The sequence below is a fragment of the Aspergillus nidulans genome, chromosome IV, assembly GCF_000011425.1.
Source record: "Aspergillus nidulans FGSC A4 chromosome IV".
NCBI classification, from domain to species: Eukaryota; Fungi; Ascomycota; class Eurotiomycetes; order Eurotiales; family Aspergillaceae; genus Aspergillus; species Aspergillus nidulans.
In genome coordinates, this window is record NC_066260.1 from 2,764,079 (window position 1) to 2,790,250 (window position 26,172).

The 26,172-nt window shown below is 49.0% G+C and overlaps 7 protein-coding genes across 7 annotated transcripts, besides 1 other annotated feature; 4 read left to right on the forward strand and 3 right to left on the reverse strand.

Moving 5' to 3' along the window:
* Nucleotides 1-26,172: part of a sequence feature (contig 1.133 1..81213(1)) that runs on past both edges of the window.
* Nucleotides 1,200-2,597, forward strand: ANIA_07836 (cysteine-rich secreted protein). Its single transcript, XM_676013.2, has 2 exons — nt 1,200-1,786; nt 1,912-2,597. Exons 1-2 carry the CDS (start codon nt 1,279-1,281, stop codon nt 2,409-2,411), a joined length of 1,008 nt encoding a protein of 335 aa, XP_681105.1. The 5' UTR covers nt 1,200-1,278; the 3' UTR covers nt 2,412-2,597.
* On the forward strand, nt 3,773-5,366 carry ANIA_07837 (putative polyketide synthase; the record flags this gene model as incomplete). Its single annotated transcript, XM_676014.1, has 5 exons — nt 3,773-3,879; nt 4,013-4,193; nt 4,249-4,330; nt 4,794-5,014; nt 5,070-5,366. 5 exons carry the CDS (start codon nt 3,773-3,775, stop codon nt 5,364-5,366), a joined length of 888 nt encoding a protein of 295 aa, XP_681106.1.
* ANIA_07838 (uncharacterized protein) lies at nt 5,591-12,433 on the forward strand (the record flags this gene model as incomplete). The annotated part of the gene is made up of 4 exons (XM_676015.1): nt 5,591-5,965; nt 6,027-7,017; nt 7,074-12,185; nt 12,246-12,433. 4 exons carry the CDS (start codon nt 5,591-5,593, stop codon nt 12,431-12,433), a joined length of 6,666 nt encoding a protein of 2,221 aa, XP_681107.1.
* Nucleotides 12,473-17,671, reverse strand: ANIA_07839 (uncharacterized protein; the record flags this gene model as incomplete). Its single annotated transcript, XM_050612104.1, has 12 exons — nt 12,473-13,208; nt 13,265-13,906; nt 13,941-14,009; nt 14,067-14,376; nt 14,436-14,819; nt 14,876-15,038; nt 15,095-15,831; nt 15,894-16,127; nt 16,192-16,471; nt 16,547-16,767; nt 16,837-17,374; nt 17,450-17,671. 12 exons carry the CDS (start codon nt 17,669-17,671, stop codon nt 12,473-12,475), a joined length of 4,536 nt encoding a protein of 1,511 aa, XP_050468058.1.
* Nucleotides 21,387-21,773, forward strand: ANIA_11574 (uncharacterized protein; the record flags this gene model as incomplete). The annotated part of the gene is made up of 3 exons (XM_050612105.1): nt 21,387-21,413; nt 21,542-21,604; nt 21,756-21,773. The coding sequence occupies 3 exons, from the start codon at nt 21,387-21,389 to the stop codon at nt 21,771-21,773; spliced, it is 108 nt and encodes a 35-aa protein (XP_050468059.1).
* Nucleotides 22,444-22,757, reverse strand: ANIA_11575 (uncharacterized protein; the record flags this gene model as incomplete). Its single annotated transcript, XM_050612106.1, has 2 exons — nt 22,444-22,542; nt 22,641-22,757. 2 exons carry the CDS (start codon nt 22,755-22,757, stop codon nt 22,444-22,446), a joined length of 216 nt encoding a protein of 71 aa, XP_050468060.1.
* Nucleotides 25,330-25,869, reverse strand: ANIA_07840 (uncharacterized protein; the record flags this gene model as incomplete). Its single annotated transcript, XM_676017.1, has 2 exons — nt 25,330-25,505; nt 25,842-25,869. The coding sequence occupies 2 exons, from the start codon at nt 25,867-25,869 to the stop codon at nt 25,330-25,332; spliced, it is 204 nt and encodes a 67-aa protein (XP_681109.1).

The following is a 26,172-nucleotide window of genomic DNA, read 5'->3' on the forward strand; positions in this document are numbered from 1 at the left end:
GCCGCAGCTCACTACCCTAAACAGAAGCCTATGAAGGCAGACACTCTGCCAGACCGAGCCAGTTCTCCATCGGCTCTCTCGAGAAGGAAACAAACAAACCCACGCCACCCATGGGCGCAGCTGAGCTGACGCGCCTTGAACCTGCCTCAATTATGTGACCACTCCCTGTTTGCCGGTTCGCTGGCTTGGACATCGGCCTGCCAATAACTGTCCAATTCGCGCCAGGATAGTTCCAAGTACTTATGTAATTTCATGCATGGCTTGCTGATCTACGTTAGTAAGTAATAACTCTTTTAGGAATAGCTATAATGCACGCGCCGTTGTGGCTGGAGATGAGTGCGGTATTTGGCTGTATGATGCATAGACGAGAAAAGCAATGTTCTTGGCTTGGGCATGGAAATTACAGAAAGGAAGGCATTCACGTTCTCACTAGATATTAAGCAATATATAGACTGATACATAAGAGAACGATAAAGCGCTTCCCTTCCAGGAATACTAGCAATTCGCAATAAAATCCTTTTCACTATTAATCTCTGGCTTTTGCTTTTAACGAACCATATAGTCCGCGGTAGAAAGACTGTGGTATGTTATCTTCACTAATAATAACAAAGCAGTTGAGATTCTGCAGTACTATATTAGCAGGTCATTATGCTTCATCAGTGCCACCGAATGCACACTTCCCTCCCTTGGGAAAGACCCAGTAAAATGAAAGCCAGAAAGCCCAAACTGTGGGCCTGAGCAACTTCCTGATGTATCATTTTTCTTCAGCTGCTTGACAAATCCTGACTTCCTACATGAACATGTTAGCTCGATAACCCTGGCTGCCTTTGGGCAGTGCGACATTCGCTGCATCACGCGGATTGCTGGGTTGCGTCTACCTCCACATAGATGCCGAAGTCCTAGGATCCCCACAGGGAGGCGCCAACACGAGAGAAAAGCACATCTTGGGCTTCAAACATTCAGCTCAGCTCAGCCAGCCATGGAATTTGGGGACTGACGTCAGTTTGCTTCTGTTACGAAGATCATGGATATTCCCTGGAACCGAAGGAGGTGGCCGCGCTGAGCCTGGCGGCCTGGAGAAGCATTGTCATTCGATTGGAGAAGGACTTGTGACGATGGGGTAGACTGGGATGTTCCGATGATGAAGTTGTTTGTTTCGAGGGATATAAAAGAGGACAGTACGCACTTCTTCTGTTCTCGTTATTCCAACATCATCAGAACAAACAATAAAACTTATATCTTTATCTGGCGACGTCTCGACCAAGTATATCAACCAAGATGAAATCCATCTCCCTTTCCCTCTCCCTCGCAACCACCATCCTTCTCTCCACCGCACCCCTGGTCACCGCAAAGACCTACACGACCAATATCCCAGTCAAGGAAATCCAAGGAGCTTGGTCCATTCACGGCAACTCGATCAGCTGGACCGAGGACGGCTTCAAGACCTCCATTGACTGCGACGACCAAGACGGCAACAAGAAGCTCAGCCTCAGCAACAACAAGAAGTTCGCTGGCTGCTGTCTCTCTGGACAGAGACTTGTCGGATCTCCTGACACGGCCTTTGATTGCTGCGCTAATGCACATGACCTTGCCGGTTCAAAGGAAACCGGGTATAGATGCTGCCCGGAGGGCGAGACCTATGACGGAGTCACCTGCAAAGCTGATGATCCAGTGTGCCAGAACGGAAAGTTGCTGAAGAACGGAGAATGCGCTTGTCCCAAGGGGACTAAGGAGGACGAAAATGGAATCTGTGCTCCTGCTAAATGCTCTTCTGGTTTGGAGACTGGTATGTATTATTCCTCACCTACTGCCCAGTCCTAGTTTATTCCTTACCCTATACCTTCGTGAACAGAAAAAAAAGGGAAAAAGAAAAGGAATTAACAATCACAGGTAAATGCTACACCTTCACAGGCGAGAATGGCCACCGCCTGGGCTTCGGCGGCAGCTGGTTCATCACCGCGCCCGAAAGCATGTCTTTGAAATCCGGACGCTTTAAGCTCTGCAAGGACGAGGAGTGCAAAGCCGGCGAGACCATCAACCCGGCTGATCAGATTTACATCAAGGACATCCACGGCAACCCGGGGAATGGGGCGCTTCCGAACCGCTGGCTCAACTCGGCCATGAACGGGAACCACGTCGGCAAGACGGATAATTTTGCACAGGCCGGCAAGTTCTCCATGACCAAGTGGCCTTGCGGAAAGTACTGCCTGGGTGGGTTTGACTATGGTTTGGGTCCGGCTTGCCCATCGAACACGCCCGCCTTGACCTTCTTCCAGAATGATAAGCAGGCGTGTGTGCCCTTCGACTTCACCGAGGTGCCGTGCGATGTGAAGGCGGAGGCGAACAACTGTATCTGGAAGACTAATGAGGACCAATGCTGTGGTGGTGCAGTTGATTGCGAGGGCAACTGAGTTCAGAGCCTCAGCTCACTCTTTTGGTGTAAGTTCGTGTGGGGTGCTTGGTCGGCTGAAATTATGGCTGTTGGAGGGATATGATCATTGGTAGTTAGTTGAATAAAACTGCTGTGTCTTTGTTGCTAGTCAACTAGGACATGGGTATGAGTTAGCAATGTGGAATAAACAGAACTTTGGGACGGGTTCACTTCACTCTCGAGAGAGATAAACTTGTCGTCCATATTATCATGTAAGAAGCATCGATACGTTACCATTAGACTTATAAATGAAAGCAAAAGAACAGCTGCGCAAAACCAACTTGGTATATAGAGATCAACCAAGGACATCCTTAACAACACGCGCCGTCTGCTCAACAATCAACTCCACCTCTTCCTTTGTGGAATAACAAGGTGGAGCAAAAACAATATGGTCCCCATTCTTGCCATCAATACCTCCATTCCCAGGAATATGCGAAATAGATTGATTAGGATTCAGTCCTTAATAGTTTTCATAGAGCACACAGGGCTGGATTTAAGGGTGAGCTAACAAGCTTACCTGTGTCCTAGATAGAAATATTCACCGTGACTGTATTAGCACCACGGGTGTTGCCATATCCCAATGCCTGGCTCACAGGATGATGGCCTGTGGCGTAAATGATAGCTCGTGACCCAGGCGGTCGACCGTCGGGCAAAATAACAAATGATATTGTTATGAATGCTCAAAGGGGAAAGGGTAGAAGGAAGCTGCATCAACTACACGAACGTAGCCTACTAAGGATAGGATGCCATAGGACGATTGATTCTCTATCTTTATGACAATAGTTGTTCCTTCTTCAATGTACAACTCCTCGAGGGATCAGGCCAGGGGCCAGAGATCATGCCATACAGATCACGTGGCACGTGACACGAGGCTCAACATGATATATTCGTATCAGATATCGTTAGCGATAGCTTCAGAGAACAATCAATCATACTCATACATCAATTGAACTTTGCAAAATATTGCAACCTTGAGGAAACCTTAGATTATAAATACCCTGCATATACTGATATATTCTAGGTCATGGTGTTGTGGAATATGCTCAGAGGATAAAGGGCAGGAGGAAACTGCATCAACTACACCAATGTAGCCTACTAAGGATCGGATGCCATGTGATGATTGACACCTATCTTGTTGACAATAGATTCCTTCATTGCCTTTCTTGTGTGTATTCCTCTCTCCCCACTATATATATATAGAGGGTAGGAACCTTCTAGAAACAGGCGATGTCCGGTCAATCTACCAGAGATCACGTGGCCTCATATTTCCGTATCAAAACGAGACACTGAAAGATGGGACGAGTGTGCGATGAGCACACTAGTATTGAAGTGACTGCAAAAATGAATCCTCTTATACGGCCAGAGAATGTATGGCTACCCAGGAATCAGACCAATCACCACCACGAACGCGCGAATAGTACTTTCCAGGCCCTTATGGCCGGCTTCAGGTATGATAATGCCCGCCGGAAATTGTCGCCCAAAGCTTGTACATTCCGACTGGTCCTTCGGTCAGCGTAACGCCGGACCCGTGATAAGGGCCAGATATGATACTTTGAAGTTACCTATAAAATGTCGCTAAAGGCGATTGCAACTTCAATGGGGCATCATGAACAAAACAATCATGGCCTGCTCTATGCTTCGCCCCTTTATTGGCAAAAAGTGGATGCATGGGCTGGCTACACGGCCTACAACAGAGCCCCTCGTTCGCCCAAAGAACAGTACAAAGGAACTTCTGGTGGTTATTCCAGACCTACCCAACGTGGTAACTATTCCCCATCTGTGTGCATCCGAGGCATGCTTTAACAGAGCTGCAACAGCTCGAGCGCCGCCTGGCCATTCGCCCTAGGCATTCCCCCAACTTCGTGCGGCTTCATCAACAAGGCTACGTTTCATGGGCCGGTAAGTGTATATGATTGCTATTGTTCCTTGCCACACAGGAAATGCTAAATAAAGGGAAATTTCAGGCCCACTATTTGAGAAGCATGTTAGTGAGGGGATTCAACGTCCGTTCAAGGGGTCAGCTATGGTAGTAAACGAAGAAGACATGGAATCCCTGAAGCAAACGCTGTCGTCTGACGTATATATAAAGGAAGGTGTCTGGGACATGGAAAACGCGTTGATAGTCCCCTTCCGGACAACGATGAGATGGCAGCGGAGCAAGTAAATTAGCTAGAACTCCTATAGATTGAGACCGGGCAGCGAACATAGATAAAGCCTGCAGAACGTTACATCTCAGAATGTATGGCTCCACTTCGCTCCCCGGTTGGAGATCCAAATGCACGTGGACACTCTAGATCAATGACTCTGCGAATAACTCGGTGTTGAGCTTATACATAAGTTGCATGTTTTGTGTTTTTTCTAGTATCTCCGTCATTTCCTGACCGCACGACCTCTCCACCAAGCAACATGACCGACAACGAGCCTATTGCAATAGTAGGCATGGCCTGCCGCTTTGCCGGCGCCTCATCCACAGACGAGTTCTGGCAGATGATCCAGCAGGGGCGCACTGGTCACTCGCGCATCCCTAAGCGGAGTTGGGATGCAGACGCCTGGTTCCATCCATCAAGGCAACGACTGGGCGCAGTAAGCAAGAGCACCTCTAATACAGATTAGCCAATGCTGAATGTCGGTATCCCAGACCTGCACGACCTCAGGCTTCTTCCTCGACGATGTCCCCCATTTTGACGCGCCTTTCTTCTCCATCACTGCGCGCGAGGCGGAAGTAATGGACCCAATGCAGCGTCTCGTTTTGGAAGTAGCGTATGAAAGCTTTGAAAATGGTACTTCGGCCCACCCCTTTTACCAGAATCTGATGTATGCCAAGGCACCGCTGAGACCATTTAGCTGGCATTCCAATGGAAAAGCTAGCGAGAAGCAGGACGGCAGTGTACAGCGGCGTCATGACGGCCGACTACCAAGAGATCGCCGAGCATGATATCTACCAACTAGGCGCCCATGCTGCAACCGGCACAAACAAAGCCATCATTTCGAACCGTATCTCTTGGTTCTTCGATCTCACCGGCCCCAGCTTAACTCTGGACACTGCCTGTTCATCCGGACTATACGGTCTTCATCTAGCCTGCCAGGCCATAAAGTCTGGCGAATGCACTCAGGTCTCCTCCTTCACCATCAAGATTTGCAGGATTCGTTAAATCTAACATGGATATGCAGGCGTTGATCACTGGCACGAACCTCATCTTGCACCCTAACTTCATGGCGCAGTACTCAGCAATGGGCATGATTGGCCCCGACGGCATCAGTCGCTCGTTTGATGCATCGGCGAATGGATACGGCCGAGGCGAAGGGATTGCCTGTGTAGTGATAAAACGTTTGGCAGATGCCATGAGAGACAGAGATTGCATTCGAGCCGTAATCCGCGGCACTGCCGCCAACCATGATGGCAGAACGCCCAGCATTACAAAACCAAGCCAAGATGCTCATGCATTCCTGATTCGCGAGACATACCAGAAGGCTGGGTTGCCGTTGTCCGAGACCGCTTATTTTGAGGCGCATGGAACAGGGACACCACAAGGAGTACGTCCATGATGCCCCTGTCCCTTTTCCGAAAACTTTAGTCTAACCCACACATCTTCAGGACCCAATCGAGATGCGAGCAATCGCGCAGACCGTAGCCTCTGCCCGCAGAGATAGCGATGTCGGACCACTTTATGTAGGTAGTGTTAAGCCTAATGTCGGCCACACAGAGGGCGCTGCCGGGCTGGCAGGGGTTATCAAGGTAGTCCTATGTCTTGAAGCGGGGACTATCCCCGCCGTCACTGGTCTGACGACGGTCAATCCCGAGCTTCGATTGACGGAATGGAATATTGCACTCCCGCAAGAGAATATGGCATGGCCGCAGGACAGAGTCCGCCGCGCCAGTGTGAATTCGTTTGGCTTTGGTGGTGCCAACGCTCATGCTATACTCGAGGATGCTAAGAGCTTCTTGCAAATGCACCACATGCCTGGCCTCGATATTACAGATCCTCGTCAGTCTCTGGCGGACATCCGGTCCGAGGATGCTGATGGAAACGAAAGGCTACGCCTCCTTGTGCTCTCAGCACATGACCGGGCCGGCATTCGCCGTGTCGCAGACTCTTATGCATCGTACTTCATGAGAAACTCCCTGTCACATAAAAGTGAGAGTACGGTGACTGACTCGTTGTGTCACATTCTGGCGACACGAAGAAGTCACTTTGACTTCCGAAGCTATGTTGTGGCCGGCACTGAGACGGAATGGCTCGAACAACTGGGAAAGCCTCAGGATCTAACAGTTCAGCGAGTCTCTGCTCAAAACAAAGTTGCCTTTGTCTTCACCGGCCAGGGAGCCCAGCGACCCGGCATGGGCAAAGAGCTTCTTTGCCACTCCGCATTTAGAGCAAGCCTGTGGAGGAGCCAAAAGGTCTTGGATATGTGTGGAGTTGATTGGGAGATCATAAATATGCTACTAAGGGCAGACGCAGAGACACTGGCACGCCCAGAGCACGCGCAGCCAGTCTGCACTGCCCTCCAGATTGCCCTTGTTGACCTGTTGTCAGACTGGGGAATCCAGCCTGGTGCAGTTGTTGGACATTCCTCTGGGGAGATTGGTAGGTTGGGACTTTTGCCTTCATACCAGTGAATATGTACTTATGATGTGACCCAGGGGCCGCCTACGCCGCAGGAATCATATCAGCGGATGAGGCCATGTATATTGCTTTTCATCGTGGATATCTTTCGGCAGCTGTCGCATCTCGCAATGGGGTAGAGGGGAGCATGTTGGCAGCTGGTTTGTCAGAGTCAGAAGCGAACAGGCATTTGGCCAACATTGACTGTGCAGATGAGGTAACAATCGCCTGCATTAATAGCCCACGCAGTGTCACCTTTTCAGGCTCCAAGCCATCGATTGCCGCCCTACACGATGTTCTAAGTCGGGATGGCAAATTTTCACGTATCCTCCGCACTGGTGTCGCCTACCACTCTGCCTATATGGCGGTCATTGCGCCAGATCTGGACCACGCGCTGACTCGATTACCGGAACGCACTCTGTCGGCCACAGTGCCCATGTACTCCTCGGTAACGGAAGAAGCCGTTGGGAGTAGTGGCCTCAGCAGGGGATACTGGGTAAAGAACATGCTTCAGCCTGTACGCTTTGCAGGGGCGCTGCAGACCCTCCTTTCCTCTGGTACACAATACAGCGCCATCCTCGAGATTGGCCCCACGAAGACACTACAGGGTCCGATTCAACAGATCCTGAGCAGCATCGGCCCAAACATTCCGACACAGCCGCCGTATAGGTCGATGCTGGTAGCTGGACAGCACGCCGGACGCGCAGCTCTTGAGGCAGCTGGTTTCCTTTGGGCAACTGGGCACGCTGTCGATCTTGACCGTGTCAACGGGATATCGACGCAGGATATTACATTAGCTACCCTTCCACACCTGCCATCATATCCGTGGAACCATGAGCATCGCTTCTGGCATGACACCTCATCCAGTCGTCCGGTTCGGTTGCGCTCCCAGCCCCGAACTGACCTCCTCGGGGTGCCAGTCAACGGACAAAACAAGTTCGAGCCGAGGTGGCGCAACCTCCTCAGTATCGCGGAGAACCCTTGGCTCGCGGACCACACCATAACTGGCGTCTGCCTGTACCCAGCCGCTGGATACCTGGTCATGGCACTGGAGGCTGTTGTAAGCCAGGCTCCAACGCCGGCAGCCATCCGGGCGGTCGAGTTTACCAACGTCACCTTCGAAACTGGCCTTGCTCTGCAAGACAGTGGTCCAGCGGTTGATATCTCGTTGACTCTTCTCCCTCATACTGTCATGGATGGCGTGTACAGCTTTAGTATCTACTCGGAGTCTCCAGACTCCACACGCAGGCTGGCCTATGGCTCGGTTGCCACTGTATGTCATGTTGGAAACCTGCTGGATCCGGTGGAGATGGCGGCCCAGGAACAGGAATGGGAGGCGGCACAGTCGGTACTGCGCGAGGCTCGTGAGAACACCACAGTTCATATAGATCACCGCACATTTTATAAAAGCCTCGCTGCTCTAGGGTTGAACTATGGGCCGACCTTTCGGGGCCTGGACCGCATCACTGTCTCCAGGGAGTATCGCACCGCTTGCAGTTCGCTCAAGATTCCAGATACTAAGTCAGTCATGCCAGAGCAGTTTGAGTATCCTCATTTGCTGCATCCTGCAACTCTCGACTGCGCCTTTCAGCTGTCCTTTGCTGCATTACAGGCGCAAGATGACTTACGACAGCCATTCGTGCCAGCCTCTGTGGGTAGAATTTTCATCTCGACAGACTTACCATCCGGTGCGGGGTCATCTTTTATAGGGACTTCGTCTGCGCGGCACGTCGATGGGTCCGTAGTAGCAGACTCTCTTTTTACGGACGCAGACGCGAGCGCACCCAAGATCGTTATTGACTCCTTGGCTATGACGAATGTGGGAGACGGTTCCTCCGAGACGGCGGAGATCCCAGCACGCACTGCTAATCTCGTCTGGAAGGAAGATGTCTCTTCGGTTATAGGGTCTCATGTGGGCAATTCCCTGGAATGGGTTGATACGTGGCTTGATTCCTTCAGGCATAAGTACGCCGACGCCAACGTGCTGTTCGTCGCCGCTGCCGAACATCTGACATGTGTCGAGTCGTCTAACATGGCTGGTCAGATTACGCTACTCGAACCCTGCGAAGATGGGCAGTTGATTGAGTTCTCTCATAGTCAGAGGCGTGCTCTGCCACAGCACGTCGTACAGCAAAAGTTATCCGCCAGCGCCTCGTACGATGCAGTTGTCGTGGACGCCAGGTTATCTGATCAAATTTCCTGGCTTTCAGCGTCACTCTCAAGTATTATGAAGCCGTGCGGCCATCTAGTAATGTTCGGCCGCGGTGGTTGCGATGATTTAGCTGGCGATACGTGGCTAGAGGAGCTGATCAAGAACAAAGGTTTCTCCATTTTGCAGATGCCAAACTCGCAGCTCCAAGTCGCACTTGCGGCGCCAGGTCAAGAATCTACTTTACAAGTTCCATTTACTACGGAAACAGACAGCATCACAATCCTTGAGCGTGACACCACGGATCAGACTCTTCATCTGCGCCAGACAATTGTCCAGCTATTGAGTGCGGCTGGTATCCATAATGTACGTGTCGTGCATTGGGATGATCCTATCGCCTCGTTTCACAACCAATGTGTCGTCTCTCTGGTCGAGAATAGCTGCCCCTTCTTCTACGATGTGGATGATAAAGGCCTAACCCATTTCCGGAACCTCATTGCCAGCCGGCCACGTTATCTGCTCTGGACCACAACAGGGAATCTCTTAGCACCGGACGAAGCAGGCATCCAATATGCACCGACAACAGGCTTTCTACGCACGGCACGCTCTGAATATCCGCTCGTGCCACTTCAGCACTTGGATTTATCGCACGAAGCAAGCCAGATGCCGGGTACTGCTGCCGGTATTATTGTGAATGTGCTCCTTGCAGCGCTCCAGGGTACTGTACAGGCCATGGAAACCGAAGTTGCCGAGTCGGGTGGGAGGCTCTACATTCCCCGTTTGGTAGCGAACAAGGCCATGGATATAGAGATTGGACGGGACGTGAAGCCGTCCGCATGTCTGCCAGTGCCTCTATCCAATCTCCGCCATCCGACACGACTACAAGTTAGCCCCGACGGATCCGTGCACTGGGTAGCTGTCGATCCCAACCATATGGAGGGGGACCTTACGGCAAACGAAGTCTTGATTAATACCCGATACACTACAATTTCTACCACATTCCCAGGCCAATCAAAGGAGAGGCCTCTTTTCTCGTCCTTGATGGCAGTCGACACAGTAGGGATTGTTGAAAAAATAGGGCACGGCGTCACGGAGCTCTGTCCTGGAGACACTGTTCTCGTTCAGTCCGCTAATATCCAGAATCGGTTCTGCGAGGATGCACCTAATGTTGTCAAAGTCCCCACTGACCTCTCGCCAGTCCAAGTAGCTTATTGGATAAATCCCCTGGCTTGTGCCTACTATTTGCTCACAGAGATTGGCAACATCTGGTCGTCTCCTCTTGCACAGTATAAGTCGGTCAGCAGCATGCGGCTTTATGGACAATATACGCCACCCAGATCGCCGCCACTCGGTGTACATCAGAGGCTGCAAAGCATTCTTATTGACGTTGAGGGCCCCGCGCTGCGACATGCCCTGGTGCAGATGGCTCAGTGGCTGCTGCTGGATATTTTCGTGGTGATCCCACCAGGCGACCCTCAACGCGAGGCTGCTTGGGCTACAAAGTGCACAGTTCTCGCCGAGGTGACACGCGCAATATCTGGGATGATCCGGAGAAGTAACCCGCGCAGCGGCGTTGATATGGTTCTTTCGTCTCTACAGAACTTGTCATGTGTCCCTCACATGCTGTCGAGCCTAACACATAACGGCCACCTGGTCGCTGTCGATATGAACCCAGAAGCAGACGTGGCTTTAGGCCATGTTATGCCCCGAGGGTTTACCAATTTCGCCTCCCTATACACTACGCATATAGACCCTTCCAATGTCAGATATTCCCAGAGGGCCGCTTTGCGTCTCCTCGCCAACGGGACGATTGTGCTGCCGGAGCTGCCAACAAATCCACCGGCATGGCAGCAGCCTGTGTCACGCGTGGACAAAATTTTCCAGAGGTCATCTTCTTCTGCGAGTGCAAGTGGACGGATTGTGTTCTCATTCGAGCCGTCCCACTGCCTTTCCTTGCGATTCTCCGTGCCTGCCCCCATCCAGCTCGCGCCTGCAGGAACATATATCCTCTCCGGGGGTCTCGGTGTGCTGGGGCAGCAGATCGCACACTGGCTATGCAATGATCATGGCGCTCGCCATCTAGTCTTCCTCTCCCGGTCGGGAGCCCTAACGCCTGGCCCCAGAGAGACACTTCGAGTCCTATCGCAGCAGGGCTGTCGCTGCGACGTCGTTCGCTGCGACATCACCTCCACCGAAGCGGTGCAGACATTGGCATCCACCGCCACCATGAAAAATTGGAGCATTAAGGGTATCATTCAGGCTGCTATGGTGCTTGCCGACTCTCCTATGGTAACCATGGATAGTGCCAAATGGGAAGCAGCTGCGGCACCGAAGATTCGCGGCTCCTGGAATTTGCACAAGTTCCTCGGCAACGAGAATCTGGATTTCTTCGTCTTATTGTCGTCCGTCTCTGGAATTATTGGGAATAGCGCACAGGCAAACTACAGTGCTGGGAATACATTTGAAGATGCACTTGCAGCCTACCGATGCCGTCTCGGCCTGCCAGCAGTCAGCTTGAACCTGGGCCTTGTCACTGACACAGTCTCGCCGGATAGTACTAGTCCACAATCAGGAGTTGACGCCACTGAGCTTCTTGCCAAATTTCCCCATCTTAGCCCAGTCATGGTAAGCAAGTCTGAGGTGAGAAGCGCGCTGCGTGCTGCTTTGCGAGGACGATCGTTGAACAACGCCCCACTGCCACATCAGGTTGTCGTCGGTATATCAGATGAAATACGACTTGAAGACGGTGGAAGCACCAACCTATCGACCTCATGGCAGTCGGATCCCAAATTTAATCATCGGATTTGTCGACGGCCTGGTGCCGCCACCACGACAACGACATGCCAGACTCGAGTCAATTACGCTCAGGCAATCCGCGCAGCCAACAACACCGAGGCCGCCAGACTCGTCGTCGAGCAAGCACTCCGGCTTAATATTGCAAATGCCATTGCTTCAGAGATCGAGAACATAACAGTGGAAAAGCCCGTAACTGCCTACGGAGGTGAGTCTACCTTTCCTCGTCATGTACAGCCTGGACTACACTAACTCTCTCCATCTCTAGTTGACTCCCTTCGAGCGACCGAGCTGCGCAATTGGGCTTCTAAGCACTTTGACAGCCAGGTATCTATATTCGACATACTACGCCCTGAGCCGATATCCAGCCTGGCGTCGGTCATCTTGAGCAAATCCCCCTTTAGGGGATCCGGTGTAGGGACTCCAGAGAAAGAGGTCGGAAACAGTGGAGACTAGGTATTGAATAGAGTTTTCCTATATAAGAGGTCAACATAATTACATCTTTCCACTCTCGTAGAGCTCTTTAAAGCGCGACTGTTTAGTAAGTAGTGCTGTAGGCGAATCGAACTCGACCACAACCCCGTCAACGAGAAGGACAACGCGGTCATAACAATAAATATGCCTCAGGCGGTGCATGACAGCGAGGACTGTATGCGATGAGAACTCGCTGTTGATTGCTGCTTGCATAATGTCTTCAGTCTCGTTGTCGACACTGGGAAAAAAGGCTGGGTAAGCATTGTCCGCGTTTGTGATGGCATATAACATAGCATACCTACTCATTGCCTCGTCCAGGATCAATAATTTGCCCTGTTGGACCATTGCTCTGGCGAGACAGAGAAGCTGTCTCTGGCCCTGCGACCATGCGTCTGGTTCCATTCGTCCATCCAGGCCACCTTCCTGTGCAATCCTATCCCACAGGCCAAGGATCTGCAATGCGCTGATAATTTTCTGATCGGACGCTGTCTGTAAAGGATCAATGTTGAAGCGAACACTCCCAGCAATCAGGAAGGGGTCCTGTGTCACGACGTTCAATTTCCTGCGGACTTGAGCCCGTGAGTGCTCCAGAATATTGATCCCGTCAATGCTGATGGTACCCTCTTGTACCTCGACCATCCCAAGCAAGGCAAGGATGAGGGATGTCTTCCCACTTCCAGATGGCCTGCAGATTGCAACCTTCTCACCCGCCTTGATTGAGATTGAGACCTCCTTCAAGACAAGCTCCGATCGACTCCTAATAACGTCATCTTAGTCGGTCAGAATCGTCACTTCTGGGTAAGCTACACTCACGGGTGGCTGGCTACTACAGCGGACAGCTCGACTCTCCCAACAGCCGGCCAGTCCCCCGGCAGAGACGGCACATTTGCAGTGTTTTCCTCCGGATCCGTCGTGCTCGTGTAGCCCTTGACGCGAGACACGGCACCAATAGATGTCTCCATATTCGTCCAGTCCTTGACGAGCTGCATCAACGTATTATTGAAGGTCATTACCATAACCAGTGCAACACCCACATCCCCCGGGTCGAATTTTTCGCGGAGAAATACAACGGTGGTAATGAGGATAATAGCCAATATGGAGACGAGCATGTCCAAAAAGAACCCCAGGCATTGCTGCACACACAACAGCAAGTATACTGGACGCTGCGAGGCGTCAAGAAGAGAGAGACAGGCCTCGTCAAAGCTGCGCTGCCAACCGAACGCGCGGACCGTAGCAGCCCCTTTGACGAGCTCGAGAAAGTGAGTGTATAACGGCGCCTTCGCTTCGATGTCGAGGAATCGCAACTGGCGCGATGTCCGGAGGTAAAATCTTTGCGTAAAATACACCACCGCGCCCGCAAAGGGGACGGCAACGGACAGGTATTTAGCGAAGACGCACAGGATAACCAGCTTGACGAGGCATGTGCAGCCCCCTAACATTAGCATAAATGTTAGTCTCGCCGGTATGCCAAACCCATGTTCAAGCAGACTTACAGGCAAGTACGTTGAAGACTTCTATAGGCAAGCTCATATCAATGAGGTCCATATCCTGGCTGAACCTTTGATTGGGCATTGTCAGCGCCCGCACCGGGTGGATGGGGAGGGATGCTCTTTACCGATTCGTGATACTCCCAATATCAACCTGGTGGAAAAAATGGATTGGCGCCCGAAATGTACTGGTCAGCACTCTCTCATGCAATTTTAGCGCCGAGGATGACACGATATTGACCATGAGAAGCCTACACAATGTCATTGGTGAGTTAGTTCTTCGGAACAGCTGCATTAGACAGGCGTAATCGTACCAGGAGACGGCGATCGCGAAGAAAATACTGGCAATTCCCAAGAAGACATATACACCCAGGTACATGCCAAGCCGCGAGTTGGGATGCTCCGCATTAGCCGACGTCCAGATATCGAGCCACACAGCTTTTCCTCGTTAGCAGGGTGTCTAGTACATCGTACAGCACGATCAGGTTCAGACTCACTTGTGAGCTCGCCGCAGATGGCCCAAATTAGTGCGCACCCCAAACACAAAGCGACTGTAATCTTCCCCGAGGCAGAAGCATAGTAGGCATAAATGGACAGGTCTCCTTGCTGACGACTCAAACTTTGACTTTGTTGTTCACTGCATGACTCGGCCTCGTCGCTATCGTCATCATCATCATCATCATCATCATCATCATCTGGATCCCGAAAGGGAGAAATGGTCTCCTTCCCATATTGGATAGCTAGCGGAGAGGGAATTGGTAGAGCATTATCCATATCCTGAACAAAGGCGTTGCCGGCTTTGAGGTTCTGCAAAGTGTCGGTTTCGACAATGCGGCCATCGGCAAGCACAACGATCTTATCGGCGTATTGGAGAACGAATCCTACGAATTCCATTTTTGGTCAATGGCTGGGCAAGACGCTATGAGACGCAACGTACTCGAGTGGGTGGCAAGCACAACTGTTGTGTGCATCTTGCGTAGCAGTCCTCCAGGACCAAACAGGTGTCTGGCAATATGTTCCACAGTCGTAGCATCAATGCCGCTAAACACATCGTCCAGCAAAACAATTTTGTGCCGAGAGTAGACAGCTCTAGCTAATGCCTAATATAAGACGCTCAGCAAGTCAGCCGTAAGGGTAGCGGTCTTTTTCCACTTACGACGCGTTGTTTCTGTCCCCCGCTCAACGTGGTCCCATTACCGGCAAGGGGTGTCATGTCACTCTGAGGAAGTTGAGCGAGATCTTTTTGCAACCCGCAAGCTGATATGACTGTTCTATACCACTGTCGATCCATTGGAAGCTCACCAAGAACGTTCTGGCGTATCGTTTGGCTTCGCAGCCACGTCTCTTGGCCACAGTATGCAACACCAGATCGACTACCTTCATAAGGGCACCCAAGAGCAACGGTTTCACCGAGAATGCTCCCTATCAAGGTCGATTTTCCGCTTCCGGTAGGCCCAATAATCATAGTTATCGCGGCTCGAGGTACCTGGAGGCTAATATTGCGGAGTACGGCGGGTGCAGATCGGTCCCATCCAAAACTCTGGCCTTCCATTTCCTGTATGGCACCTCCATTCTTCGAGGAACCAGCAACCTGCACCAAAGCTATTGGCGTATCACCGTCAGCACCCGGGAAAGGTCGATGGTCGGAGGTATCGGCACGTTGAGGCCCCGGCACCTCGTTGCAATATTCCTGGATCCTATCAAAGCATCCCAAGCATTGTATAACCGCTGGCAGTGCTTGAATGAAAGTCAACACCGGGGTCGTCACCAGGCTAATGAGGGAAATGGAAGTAAAGGCTGTGGCCGCGAGAATTGATCGGTCGTCCCTCACTAGAGCAATAATTGCGTACACCACGAATGTCGCCATAGGAGCCAGATTTGTCGGTGCATTGGCTGCATAATACAATATCTGATCAGTTTAAAAATCTACGAATTGACTGACTCGGACGACTAACAGAGAATAACTCGCACAATGAGCAGTTTTCGAAACACTGCAGATACAGCGATTTCAGCCGCGCGAAGACCCCGGATTACGCGCGAGATTGTTTCTGACAATCCCAGCATCTTGACCTCTGTGATCCTCTCCAGGGAATATGAGGTGATCCGAAGCCGCTCCTCAACTCTCTCAATCCAAGCACGCTGTGAGGTACTGCTAGCTGCTGAGAGCTTGACTGTGGCACCGACAAAGACTGCCAGCAAGGGTCAGAATCCCGAAAATTTGCCAAATTAGGTAGGATAATGGGAAGTACAGACCAACAACAATCAGGGCGGGGACGATACAGGCCACCCCGACCTGTCTCTCGAGCAGGTAAATCGCGACGCCGATTTCGATCATGCTGGCCCACATCTCATGGATTAATCGAAAGCCACTTGCGATCCGTTCGACGTCGGTTCCCATTAGGGTTATGGCTGTGTTTCCGCCCAGATGTGCCGCTTTGGTCTGCACCGTTTGTCCGTGGATAAGTGAGATCAAGCCGCCCCGGAGGCGAATCGTAAAGCGGAACGTGAAGTATCCGTAAAGCGCATTGCTCGCCTGTATCCGTCAGCTGATTACATTAGTAGCTGTTCACGCGTCGCAGGGAGGAGGGATGATAGAGTATCGACGCACGGCCATTCCGCAGTAAACAATGGCAAATGCCCCTATCAGGGCTCTGCCAAAGTCCATTGGAGCATAGGTATTCCCAACCCAGGAAACTGTTGCATTGACAAGAAACGGTTGGCAAAACGTAAACCCGGACAGACACAGACGCGGAATAAATGCCGAGTTAAACGGAGTGCGGTAGGCACGCAGACAGGAACGGAGCAGTGCGTGTTTTGCCGATTTATCCTCTAATTGTACGGTGAATCATACGTCAGATCTTTCTTTTCGTATATGGCGACTTTGAGTTCCCTGTATACCTTTGTGGGCCCAGGCCTCCTGTAGCTTCCTTCCGACATCTCTACCACTTAGTTGCGGATCAAGGTCAGGCAAATCGGTGACGGTAAACACGTTTGAGTAGCCCTGGTGGAACGTCCCCGCCAGCCATGCGAAGCTCGCCTGTTTCCAGAAGCCACTGAAGGGCTCAGGTGTCGCGGGCTTCAGCGTTGACGAAACCAAGGAAGCTTCCTTACCCAGGGATTCGAAAACCACTGAGCAGATGGTGAAACCCAAGCCCAGAGTGAGAACTATGGCCTCATTGGTTGAAGATCCGATAAGCCACAGCGTTCTCACTCTGGCAATTGTCAAAAGAGATCTAGCGGAAAGGAAAAGTGCAAGCAGCGTGGATGGTCGAATGGAATGACAATGGTGGATGTACGATAATCCTCCAGCACCTGCGATGGCGACCACCCCCAGCATGTCGGCAGCCAACGAAGCATTGTTTCGGAGGGCTGGGTAACCTAGTCTCCGCACGACAAGAAAACTTGTCTCGCACACCCAAAGCGCAACCAAGGAGATCTAGAACAGTGTTCAGAAGTGTCATTAGGTAGTCGTCTACTTGGTCATATCCTGAAGAAGGGAAAGGCGACATACAAGCTTCCAAATGAGCAGTTTCGATCGCTTAATCCGACGAGGCTCCTTCCACTGCAGGCATGCAGAAACTGGACAGCATAGAAGGAATAGCGCAGCGGGCAGGCAGGCGAAGAACAAATCCTCAAAGTAGACAGTGAAGTCAAAGGCTCGGCATGCGACACTGACACGGGGTCCGAATGCAGCGTCGGCAGCAGCCAGACAGGGCAGAGAGCTCGAAGTCATATTTGCGACATGCGGTGATTAGCGGAAGGAAGTGAAGGAGTTAAGCCCTTTTTTTTATCTGCCAGAGAGACAGAACATGCAGCTGGACTGGCTGGAGCCTGACACCTGATGTTACCTACCATTATAGGAATAGCGGTGCGTAACCGGACTCCGAATGGCCAATCAAATCCTCTGACCTATCACTGCATGTTGATAAGACGAGCAGAGTTGCAACTATGATGACCTGTGAAATTGACAATGATATTAACTGCAATCGGGGCTGTGAAGCGGCCGCATTTCCACCCATAACTCTCAAACCTGTGAGCCACCATTTAGCGCCTAAAAGTGATATGAAACTGTTATGTGAGGGCTCATCCCGAGCACCGGTGCCTGGGATGAGATGTGGAAAGGGACGTACAGCTGTCATTATTGGATGGCCGACATGGCCGCCTAGTCCCTAGTTGCAATGCTACCGCAGCTACAATGGCATTTTTCCGTGTTTTACTGACTGGCTCTCGCCTGCTTCAAGACCCAGGGCAGTATGTGCTCCTCAGCTGTCAGTGTGTGCCCCTAGCAAAGATCAGGATTACTACCAGCTTTTCTTATCAGTTTCCACCGTATATAACAGCTAGTCATATATAGAACTTTCCTATTTGGGATATCGGAATTGCAAGCTCCGGCTCGCCAATGCTTATGCAGACACTAATTGTTAAGGATCTACTTTGTCAGGGCAGATCAGCCTGTTAGCCAGGTAAGGACACCAGTCCCATGTAGAGCTAATGATAAGGAAACGAAGAATTTAATACGGGACTAAACCTTGGAGATCTCCAGATTGGGGATGTCTTTCCTAAATACATTTGTGGAGTTATATAGATATAACCTAGTAACAGCACCATGACAAAGCCTTATCTGAGAATGGCAGCAAAAGCCCCGCAGTTCTGTAATATAGTAACTCTCAGAGAAAGGTCCCTGTGGGTGGTCACCCGCCAAGACCCTGCGTAGAATTGTCAATCCGCACCGCAGCGGTGCGGTGCAGGTTGCAAAATCTTCAGTCCGCGCGGATTTGCGGGTCACTGCGTGGGTTCTGATGTCTGTAATACAAACCTATAACATCTATGTAATATATAAAATATAGATTAACCCTGCTTGGTTTCGATCTATACACCTGGAAGTAAAAAAAAAGGAGATATAACTAATAGACTACTGAGCATTATTGCTTATTTATTTATATATAATGAATTTATGAAAAATATCTAAAAATATATTATCTTGGCACTTGCCAGATAGCTGCTGCTGGCCTAGCAGCATTATAATATTATAATATTGCAACGTTATAGGATTATAGTAATATAGAGTTTAATAATAGTTTATCAGTTTTCTCTGAACTAGTTCCTTCTGTGACGAGCTACGCCCGAAGTCTTGATTCGAGCATTGCCCGAATTGCGACGAGCTGGTCCACTAGGAACCAACTGCTGATTGAATCTCTGGTCTGGGATAAGCCCTGTACAGGCCAGTTCTTGTATAATTGTTGCTGACTTCTGGAATAACGAATCAAGGTTGGCACCAACGTTGGTCCATGACACATATAGGAAGCTCGACGGTCACTGTGATTTAATTCTCTAGCGAATTCTTCTAGTCTAATACTACCTGTTAGTATCAACAACTCTAGCTCGTGACACCTTCTTTACCTCTAGTACCTTGTAATACTTTATCTTCTTCTCTAGTCTCTAGTCTTCCAGCTTCCTATTCTTTATACTTACCTAATAATAGTACTCTAGATAATCTCTATATTATATATACTAAAGCTGGTATTTAGATTATTTAATACAGTAATAACCCTGTATTCTTAAATGTAGTAGAAAGAAATAATAAATAATACCTTTCTCTCAAGCCAGTCTAAACTATTTAGCTGGACCTCTAATTGATCTTCTGAGGTCTAGAAATTCTTACCCATTGGATTTCGGGCTTTAAGGCAAAACCCAAGACCCAGCGTTGGGTTAGGTAGGGTCCGGGTATTATCGGGATGTGACGAAGCCTAATTTTATGATTGATTTGTCTATCTTGTTGACGATAGGTCCTCTATTTATTGTTCTCGATTACATTGACGGTCAGATTATAAGAAGTTGGAGATATTGGTCAGGCCACTATATGGTGTGGCCTGATCAGCCAGTGGTCTTGTTCCTCGCGCCGGTGTTCCGGATGAGTGTCACATAATATTTCCATATCAAACTGAAAATATATGGGGTTGGCTATTCATAAAAAAATAGTGGTACTCATGATTTAATAGTAATGTCACTGTATCGACAGCAGGATGACTTACTAATAAGATTCTAAGCCTGTGACAAGGAATACAGAGAAATACGGAGAGAATCTGCATAAATTATGCTAGTACATCATGCCTAGTGTTTGCATTGCTTGTAACCTGCATGGGTACCCATTGGAATTGCTGGCTCATTGTCAGAACTCAGAACCCATAACCCGCCTGTTACGGATTCTGCTAAGGCTCGATATCAAGATCCAAGCGCCCCAGGCAGACTTTGGGTATAATCGAAATCTAGGGTCGCCCTCTGGAAAATGCGACGCTGGCGGAACCGTCGGGATCAGCCCCGTTTCGGATGGACTTCGTCATGATGTTACTACCAGGTTACATGCGCATAACTCCATAGACATACTTAGGACCGAGGGAGGTTCCCCGGCCTGGGGAAACCTCCAGGGTTTTTGACTACATCGATCATTCGTCCCCCTTTCAATAATCTTTTATGGGATTGGAGTCCTTACCTGGTTAACAGGCCGATCTATCCTGACGAAGTAGATCCTTAACACCGCGTGCGGGTCAGACAACTGGACACAAAATCCAACCCGATTGCGGGTCGTGTCATGTCCCGTAATGGGTACTGCGGGTTTTTGCGAAGTCTACTGTGAGGTCAATCCAGAAGTGTTGGCGTCTGCCATGCAAGCCCCTAATTAAGTTGAATAAAGTCTATTCACGACCATGCCATAAACCTTGCATCCAAGTACATCTAGGCAAAGCATATTTGTCCCTTGAGGTGTGGTGTGCCTTCATATACTGGTATCATGAAATAATTAGTAAGAGCAATATATTTACATCTACGGTCTAGAATGCCAAGTTTAACCTTGTCGAACTTGAAATCTTGGGCTATGTCTTGAGAACTTTAATTACTGTGTATAAAGTTAGCCAGTCATTGTAAAGGATTGTTGGGTCTATGACGAAGATCATGTTTCATAAATATGGGCTGCATGTAGTCTATATGTCTATAAAAGGTTGTTCTTTCCCACTCTTATTAGTGTTTATTCATAACGCCATTATTTACAAATTAAAACATATTCTTGTGCATCCCCTCCTATAGCTTCATAAATGCATCTTTTCTCTGTTCTTGTTACCATATTTGCTATATTAATCTCCTCAGCAATTGCAGCACCAAATATCAACTTAGAGAATGATCATCCAGGTTGTCTCCGTGCTTGCTTAGACAAAAAGCCTGCATGTCCTGGGGAAATGGTAAACTCCTATCACACTATATTCAGGTAAAGCGGAGAACTAATACTCGTCTCTCGGTGTATAGGATCCAAAGAAATTGGTAAAGTCTGATTTTTGTACAGCTATAAGACATAGCTAATCCCTTCCAGGGTGACTGTTGGACATGCTGTTTGCATGAAGAAGCCATTTCTTTGGAAAATATTCAGCAGCTGCTGTCCCCCACTAGTGGTAATGAACATGAATCTAGCCTGGTTGAACCGCAGGGTAAGACTCCCATCTGTTCTAACCCCTATCACAATAGTCTTCATAGACGCCATATCAGTTTTACTGCGTGCCGCACAAGCCTTCTTCTAGATGTGTTACTAACGGAAATTGTGCCTGGGCATATATAGATTGTCATCTCCAACCCGGCCAACAATGCTGTGACTGGAGTGGCTGTGCCTGGTGCTGCAATAGTGCGTGCAAGAGACCTTGCCAATTCATTCCACATCTTGGTAATGTGTGTGATCATTGGGGGACGTGTGTTTAAACCTGCATACATAAGGCGGGGCTATGCACAACATATTCGATATCAGTCCCTGCAATGTGTTTAAGAATGTAGTATAGGTATGGATCAAGTCTTAAAAAGGTTGGAAATTGCTGAATATGGATATAATGGCTAGGATGGATTTTGTTTTCTTCTGATGCAAACAGACTGAGAAAAAATTGGTTTTTGTAAAAATGTATAATTTGTCTATGTTGTGTAATATGCATGTGTCCTCAAAGGAAGAAGGCCAGAATGAAGCTATACTGACTACACGTATGTAGCCTATATCTTATAGGCTGCGGAGTACCCGACCTGCAGTGCCATTTTTCTGTGCTTGATTGGCCCCATAGGGGGCCCCAGTGCGTGTTCACCTTAGCCAAAGTGCGTGTGATTGAGCCTGGCCAGCTAAGTTTGTCGCTGATGAACTCGAACGCGTGTTTAAAACGGACGGTAATAAGCATTTGTAAGCTTCATAACTACCATGCAGGGCGCTCAAAACGGATAATTAAGCGAGAGTTATGCTAGTGCGGCCATAGTGAGGTTAACCGCAGTGAAACCGCGGTAAACCTCGAATTTGCGGTGATAGTGATTGTCACGGGCGTAGGCAGTATTGTTTTCAACTGGCTGTCCTGTATTCACAAGTATCACAAGCTTAGAAGAAGAAACAAAAGATAGAAGCGCGGATATCTTCTCCCCCCTTTTTATTAAGCTTAATCATACGTCAAGATCTCCAACTTCCCGGACTTGCATGCCGACAGATCTCTTTTCCTACCAGGCCGCAATTCCCAAGCTGTACACTGATGTTGCAGAAACCTTATTTAGGACCAGGTTGAGGGCATGGCCGACAACCAGGATCCAGGCCATAGCCTGTGACGGTGATGGATATCAAATCTCATGACCATAACCGCAATTGCGGCGATGGTTATCAATCTCATAGCTGCGGTTGCGGTTATGCCGCAGCCTACCTCTTGGGCAAGTTCTTCATGTTCTCGAGCCTTTTGCTGTCCTTCACTGCCTGTCAGACTGCCACCAGACTGGCTGAAATATCTTGTTGTCTTCTGCTTCTCTTTTTGGTATATCATACCTGCACTAAGTTGCTGGATCTCTTACTGTACTAGAACAGCATTCTGTATAGTAATCTCTGCACCTTTGACAATCTTATCCACTGCCTGCTCTATTATACTAGGAGATATTGATTAGCAGCTTTGAAGGTGTTCAATTTGCCGCTTCTGCTTTTCTAACTGACATAGATTTGCTGGAGTCTTGCCTATACTGAATGATTAGTTGCTTTTAGAAGTAGACGGTGGTGTTGGTGTTTTAGGCTTTGTGTAAGACGTGATCTAACGTCGGGGTTCTCTAGCTACAACGAAGCGATGACTATCAACGGTAATTATCCAATGGAGGGAGCTCGATTGGTACTGAAGAATATTGAAAGGATTGGAGATCTCTATATACATGGCATCAGGAGGCCCTTTATATAACCTCCAGTGTGGTTAGTTCGACATCTCCAAGCAATACCATTACAGTGACGCATTGGTGATTGCGTACACCACCACATCCCACTGCAACAATATATGGGTTGATCCCAGTACGGCTCGTCCCTTGAATTCCTACTGGCGGACCGGTACGGCTCTGGCGATCCCTCATATTCCTACTGGCGGATAGGCACCGGTAAGGCGCCCGTCCGCGGGGTTCACAGGTCGGCGTGGGTCAGGATTCTGCCATCGTGGCTCAGAATGCGGAACGGAAAAACCCTCGGCGTAAAATCAAATTCAGCCAGTTTCTGAACCACGCTGGCATCTGCAGTAAACCTGATTTCTGAACCATGTTCACCTCGCCCAGGTATAAGGCGCCATGCTTTTATTTGATTGGTTACCCACCAGTTGTATCCTCTCGTACCCAATATTTAGTCCAGTGTCTAGTGACTATACTGTCCAAGATAACAGACTCTAGACTTGTTAAACCCAACCCACGAAACCCGCCCCAACCCGCCCCGACCCGCCAAGAAATGGGTTGGGTTAGACCTTCTAATTATCCATTGGGTTTTGGATATTTTTGGCTGCCCCAAAGCCCGGCGGAGCAACCCGCTGGGTTGCCAAGATATCTGAATAGGTATATTACTGTATTTAAATTACATTTTCTTACTTAGATAGTTTATAATACAGTATTTAAATACAGTATTTTATTAACTATGTAGATCACTGCTTATTAAAGTAATGATATGCAAAACTGGGTTATTTTGGGTTATTTAGGTTGGGTTAGAATTATTTGCTAAACCCATGGGCGGTTTACTGTTCAGGTAACCCACCCCAAAAACCGCATGGGCGGATCAGCTAGGCCTGAAAACCCGCCCCAACCCGTGGTTTAACAAGTCTAAGCTTAATAAATATATATTACTTTATATAACAAATTTATAACTTTTGATTAATATATAGAGAATCTACCTTGACTTTCTAAAAATCTGTATACATACTCCACAATCTATTATTACAATTTAACCTAGTTAGATTCTAGGTTTTCCCTCATTTCCTCTATAGTGACATAGCCTTTTAAGTATTCTAAATAGGCAATACAAAGTAATAACTATCTAGGATTTTGGGTTGCTCTATAACCCAAAAGCCCATATTACCCAATAATTTAAACCAATGGGTTATTTGCTTATCCACGGGATAGCCCACTATGACCCAAAACCCAGCAGGTTTTCAGAAAGCATGATCCAACCCATTTCTTGGCGGGTCGGGGCGGGTTGGGGCGGGTTTCGTGGGTTGGGTTTAACAAGTCTACTCTACCCCCATCTGGTCTACCTCTGGATATTGCCAACAAAGTCACTGATACCATTAAAAAGCATGATATTCTGACACTGACAGCATGTAAGCTGTTAAGGGACGTATTTAGATGGATCTTCCTATCTAGACGTGCCGTACGTACAGGAAGGAATCGCTAAAGAAGAAAGGAGAAAGAAGGATTGTTGTTGTGAGGAAGTCTTGTAGGTGGCTCACCGCCTTCAGGACAGCGCAGGCCTTGGCCGAGTCACTAAGGTCTAAGGTCCTTGTATAGGCAAAGGACCCATAACAGTACCCCCCCCCCTTTCTTCATGTAGGAAGTACAGGTCATAGGGGTAGGTCATGTCGCTTTAGCCTTTATATATGCATCTCTGTTTAGTGAGCCGTCCTGAAGTCTATACTGTTTTGTATGATCCAGCCACTCATCCAGAGCTTGTGCTTCCTCCAAAGCTGTGGCAGCTTCCCAGGTTGGCCGAGCATAGCCTGACCATTTTACTAGGTATTCCAGCCGGTGACCTCTCCTGTATCTCCTGGGACGTTTGTCCAGGATTTTCTCTACCATGTATTCTTTCTCGCCGTTCACAATGATGCCAGGGGGCTGGGTATCATTATTCTTCTGGGAAGGAAGTGGATCTGATGAAGCCAGCCGAAGCAGGTCTACATAGAAGACTGGATGGATCCCTGGGGGTGTATTCAGCCGTACAGCATGGCTGCCTACTAGGCCTATAACCTTGTACTTGGCGTTCTTCCAGTCCAGTTTCTTGCTGGGTTGGTCTGTACAGATGTTCTTCAGACTTAGCCAGACCTTATCTTCTACTTGGTAGTTTGTGGCCGGGCTCCTGTGTTTATTAGCCTGATTCTCTGTATTCTATTAGGAATAGGCCATGGAGGCTTGAGCCCAGTCTAGGGCTTCCTTAACTTTCTGTATAATAGCTTCCCCTTTCTGGATAGGACTCTTGGCTGGTTCTTCGGCTAGTTGCTCTACCTCCTCGGTAGGGCTAAATAGGCTGAGGTTATACCCATGGCTTAGGTAGAAGGGGCTGACCCCTGTTGCTGTTAATGTACAGCTATTAATTGCTAGCTCTGCAAGTAGGAGTAACCTGTTCCAGTCCCTCTAGTCATAGCAGGTATAGATGCGGAGGTAGGTCTCTACTGTACTGTTCATCCTCTCTATTGATCCATCAGTCTAGGGGTGATGGGCTGTAGATAGTCGGCGGTTAATCCCTGTCAGGGTACATATGCGAGCCTATGTATTACTTGTAAACTGGCTTCCTCTGTCCAAGGTAATAGCCTTCAGGATCCCATGTTTGCTTATAAGTACTCGTACGAGGGCCCAGGCCACACTCTCAGAGTCAATCTCTGATATTCCTTCTAGTATCACACCTTTGGTTAACTGGTCTGTGATAACCATGATGTTTGTACAACCTTTACTCTCTGGTAGGTCTGTGATGAAATCTATTGAAATCTCCTGCTAGGGATGATCAGGCACAGGGAGGGGCTTTAATAGTCCCTTTCTCTGGTCCCTCCAAGATTTTGTCCTTCTATATATATCACAGTTTCGGACAAATCTCCTGATGTCTTGGGACATGTTAGGCCAGAAATACTCACGGCTAACTAGTATATATATTTGCTCCCGGCCAGGATGTCCTGTCAATATAGAGTTGTGCGCAGCTTGAATTATATTTGTACAGAGCTGTTTACTCCCAGGTACCCA

Excerpts from the sequence above, each read along its gene's own strand:
- ANIA_07836 (XM_676013.2), top strand. The coding sequence starts at position 1,279 with ATGAAATCCATCTCCCTTTCCCTCTCCCTCGCAACCACCATCCTTCTC. Across the intron at positions 1,787-1,911 it reads CTCTTCTGGTTTGGAGACTG|GCGAGAATGGCCACCGCCTG; the intron begins GTATGTATTATT and ends ACACCTTCACAG.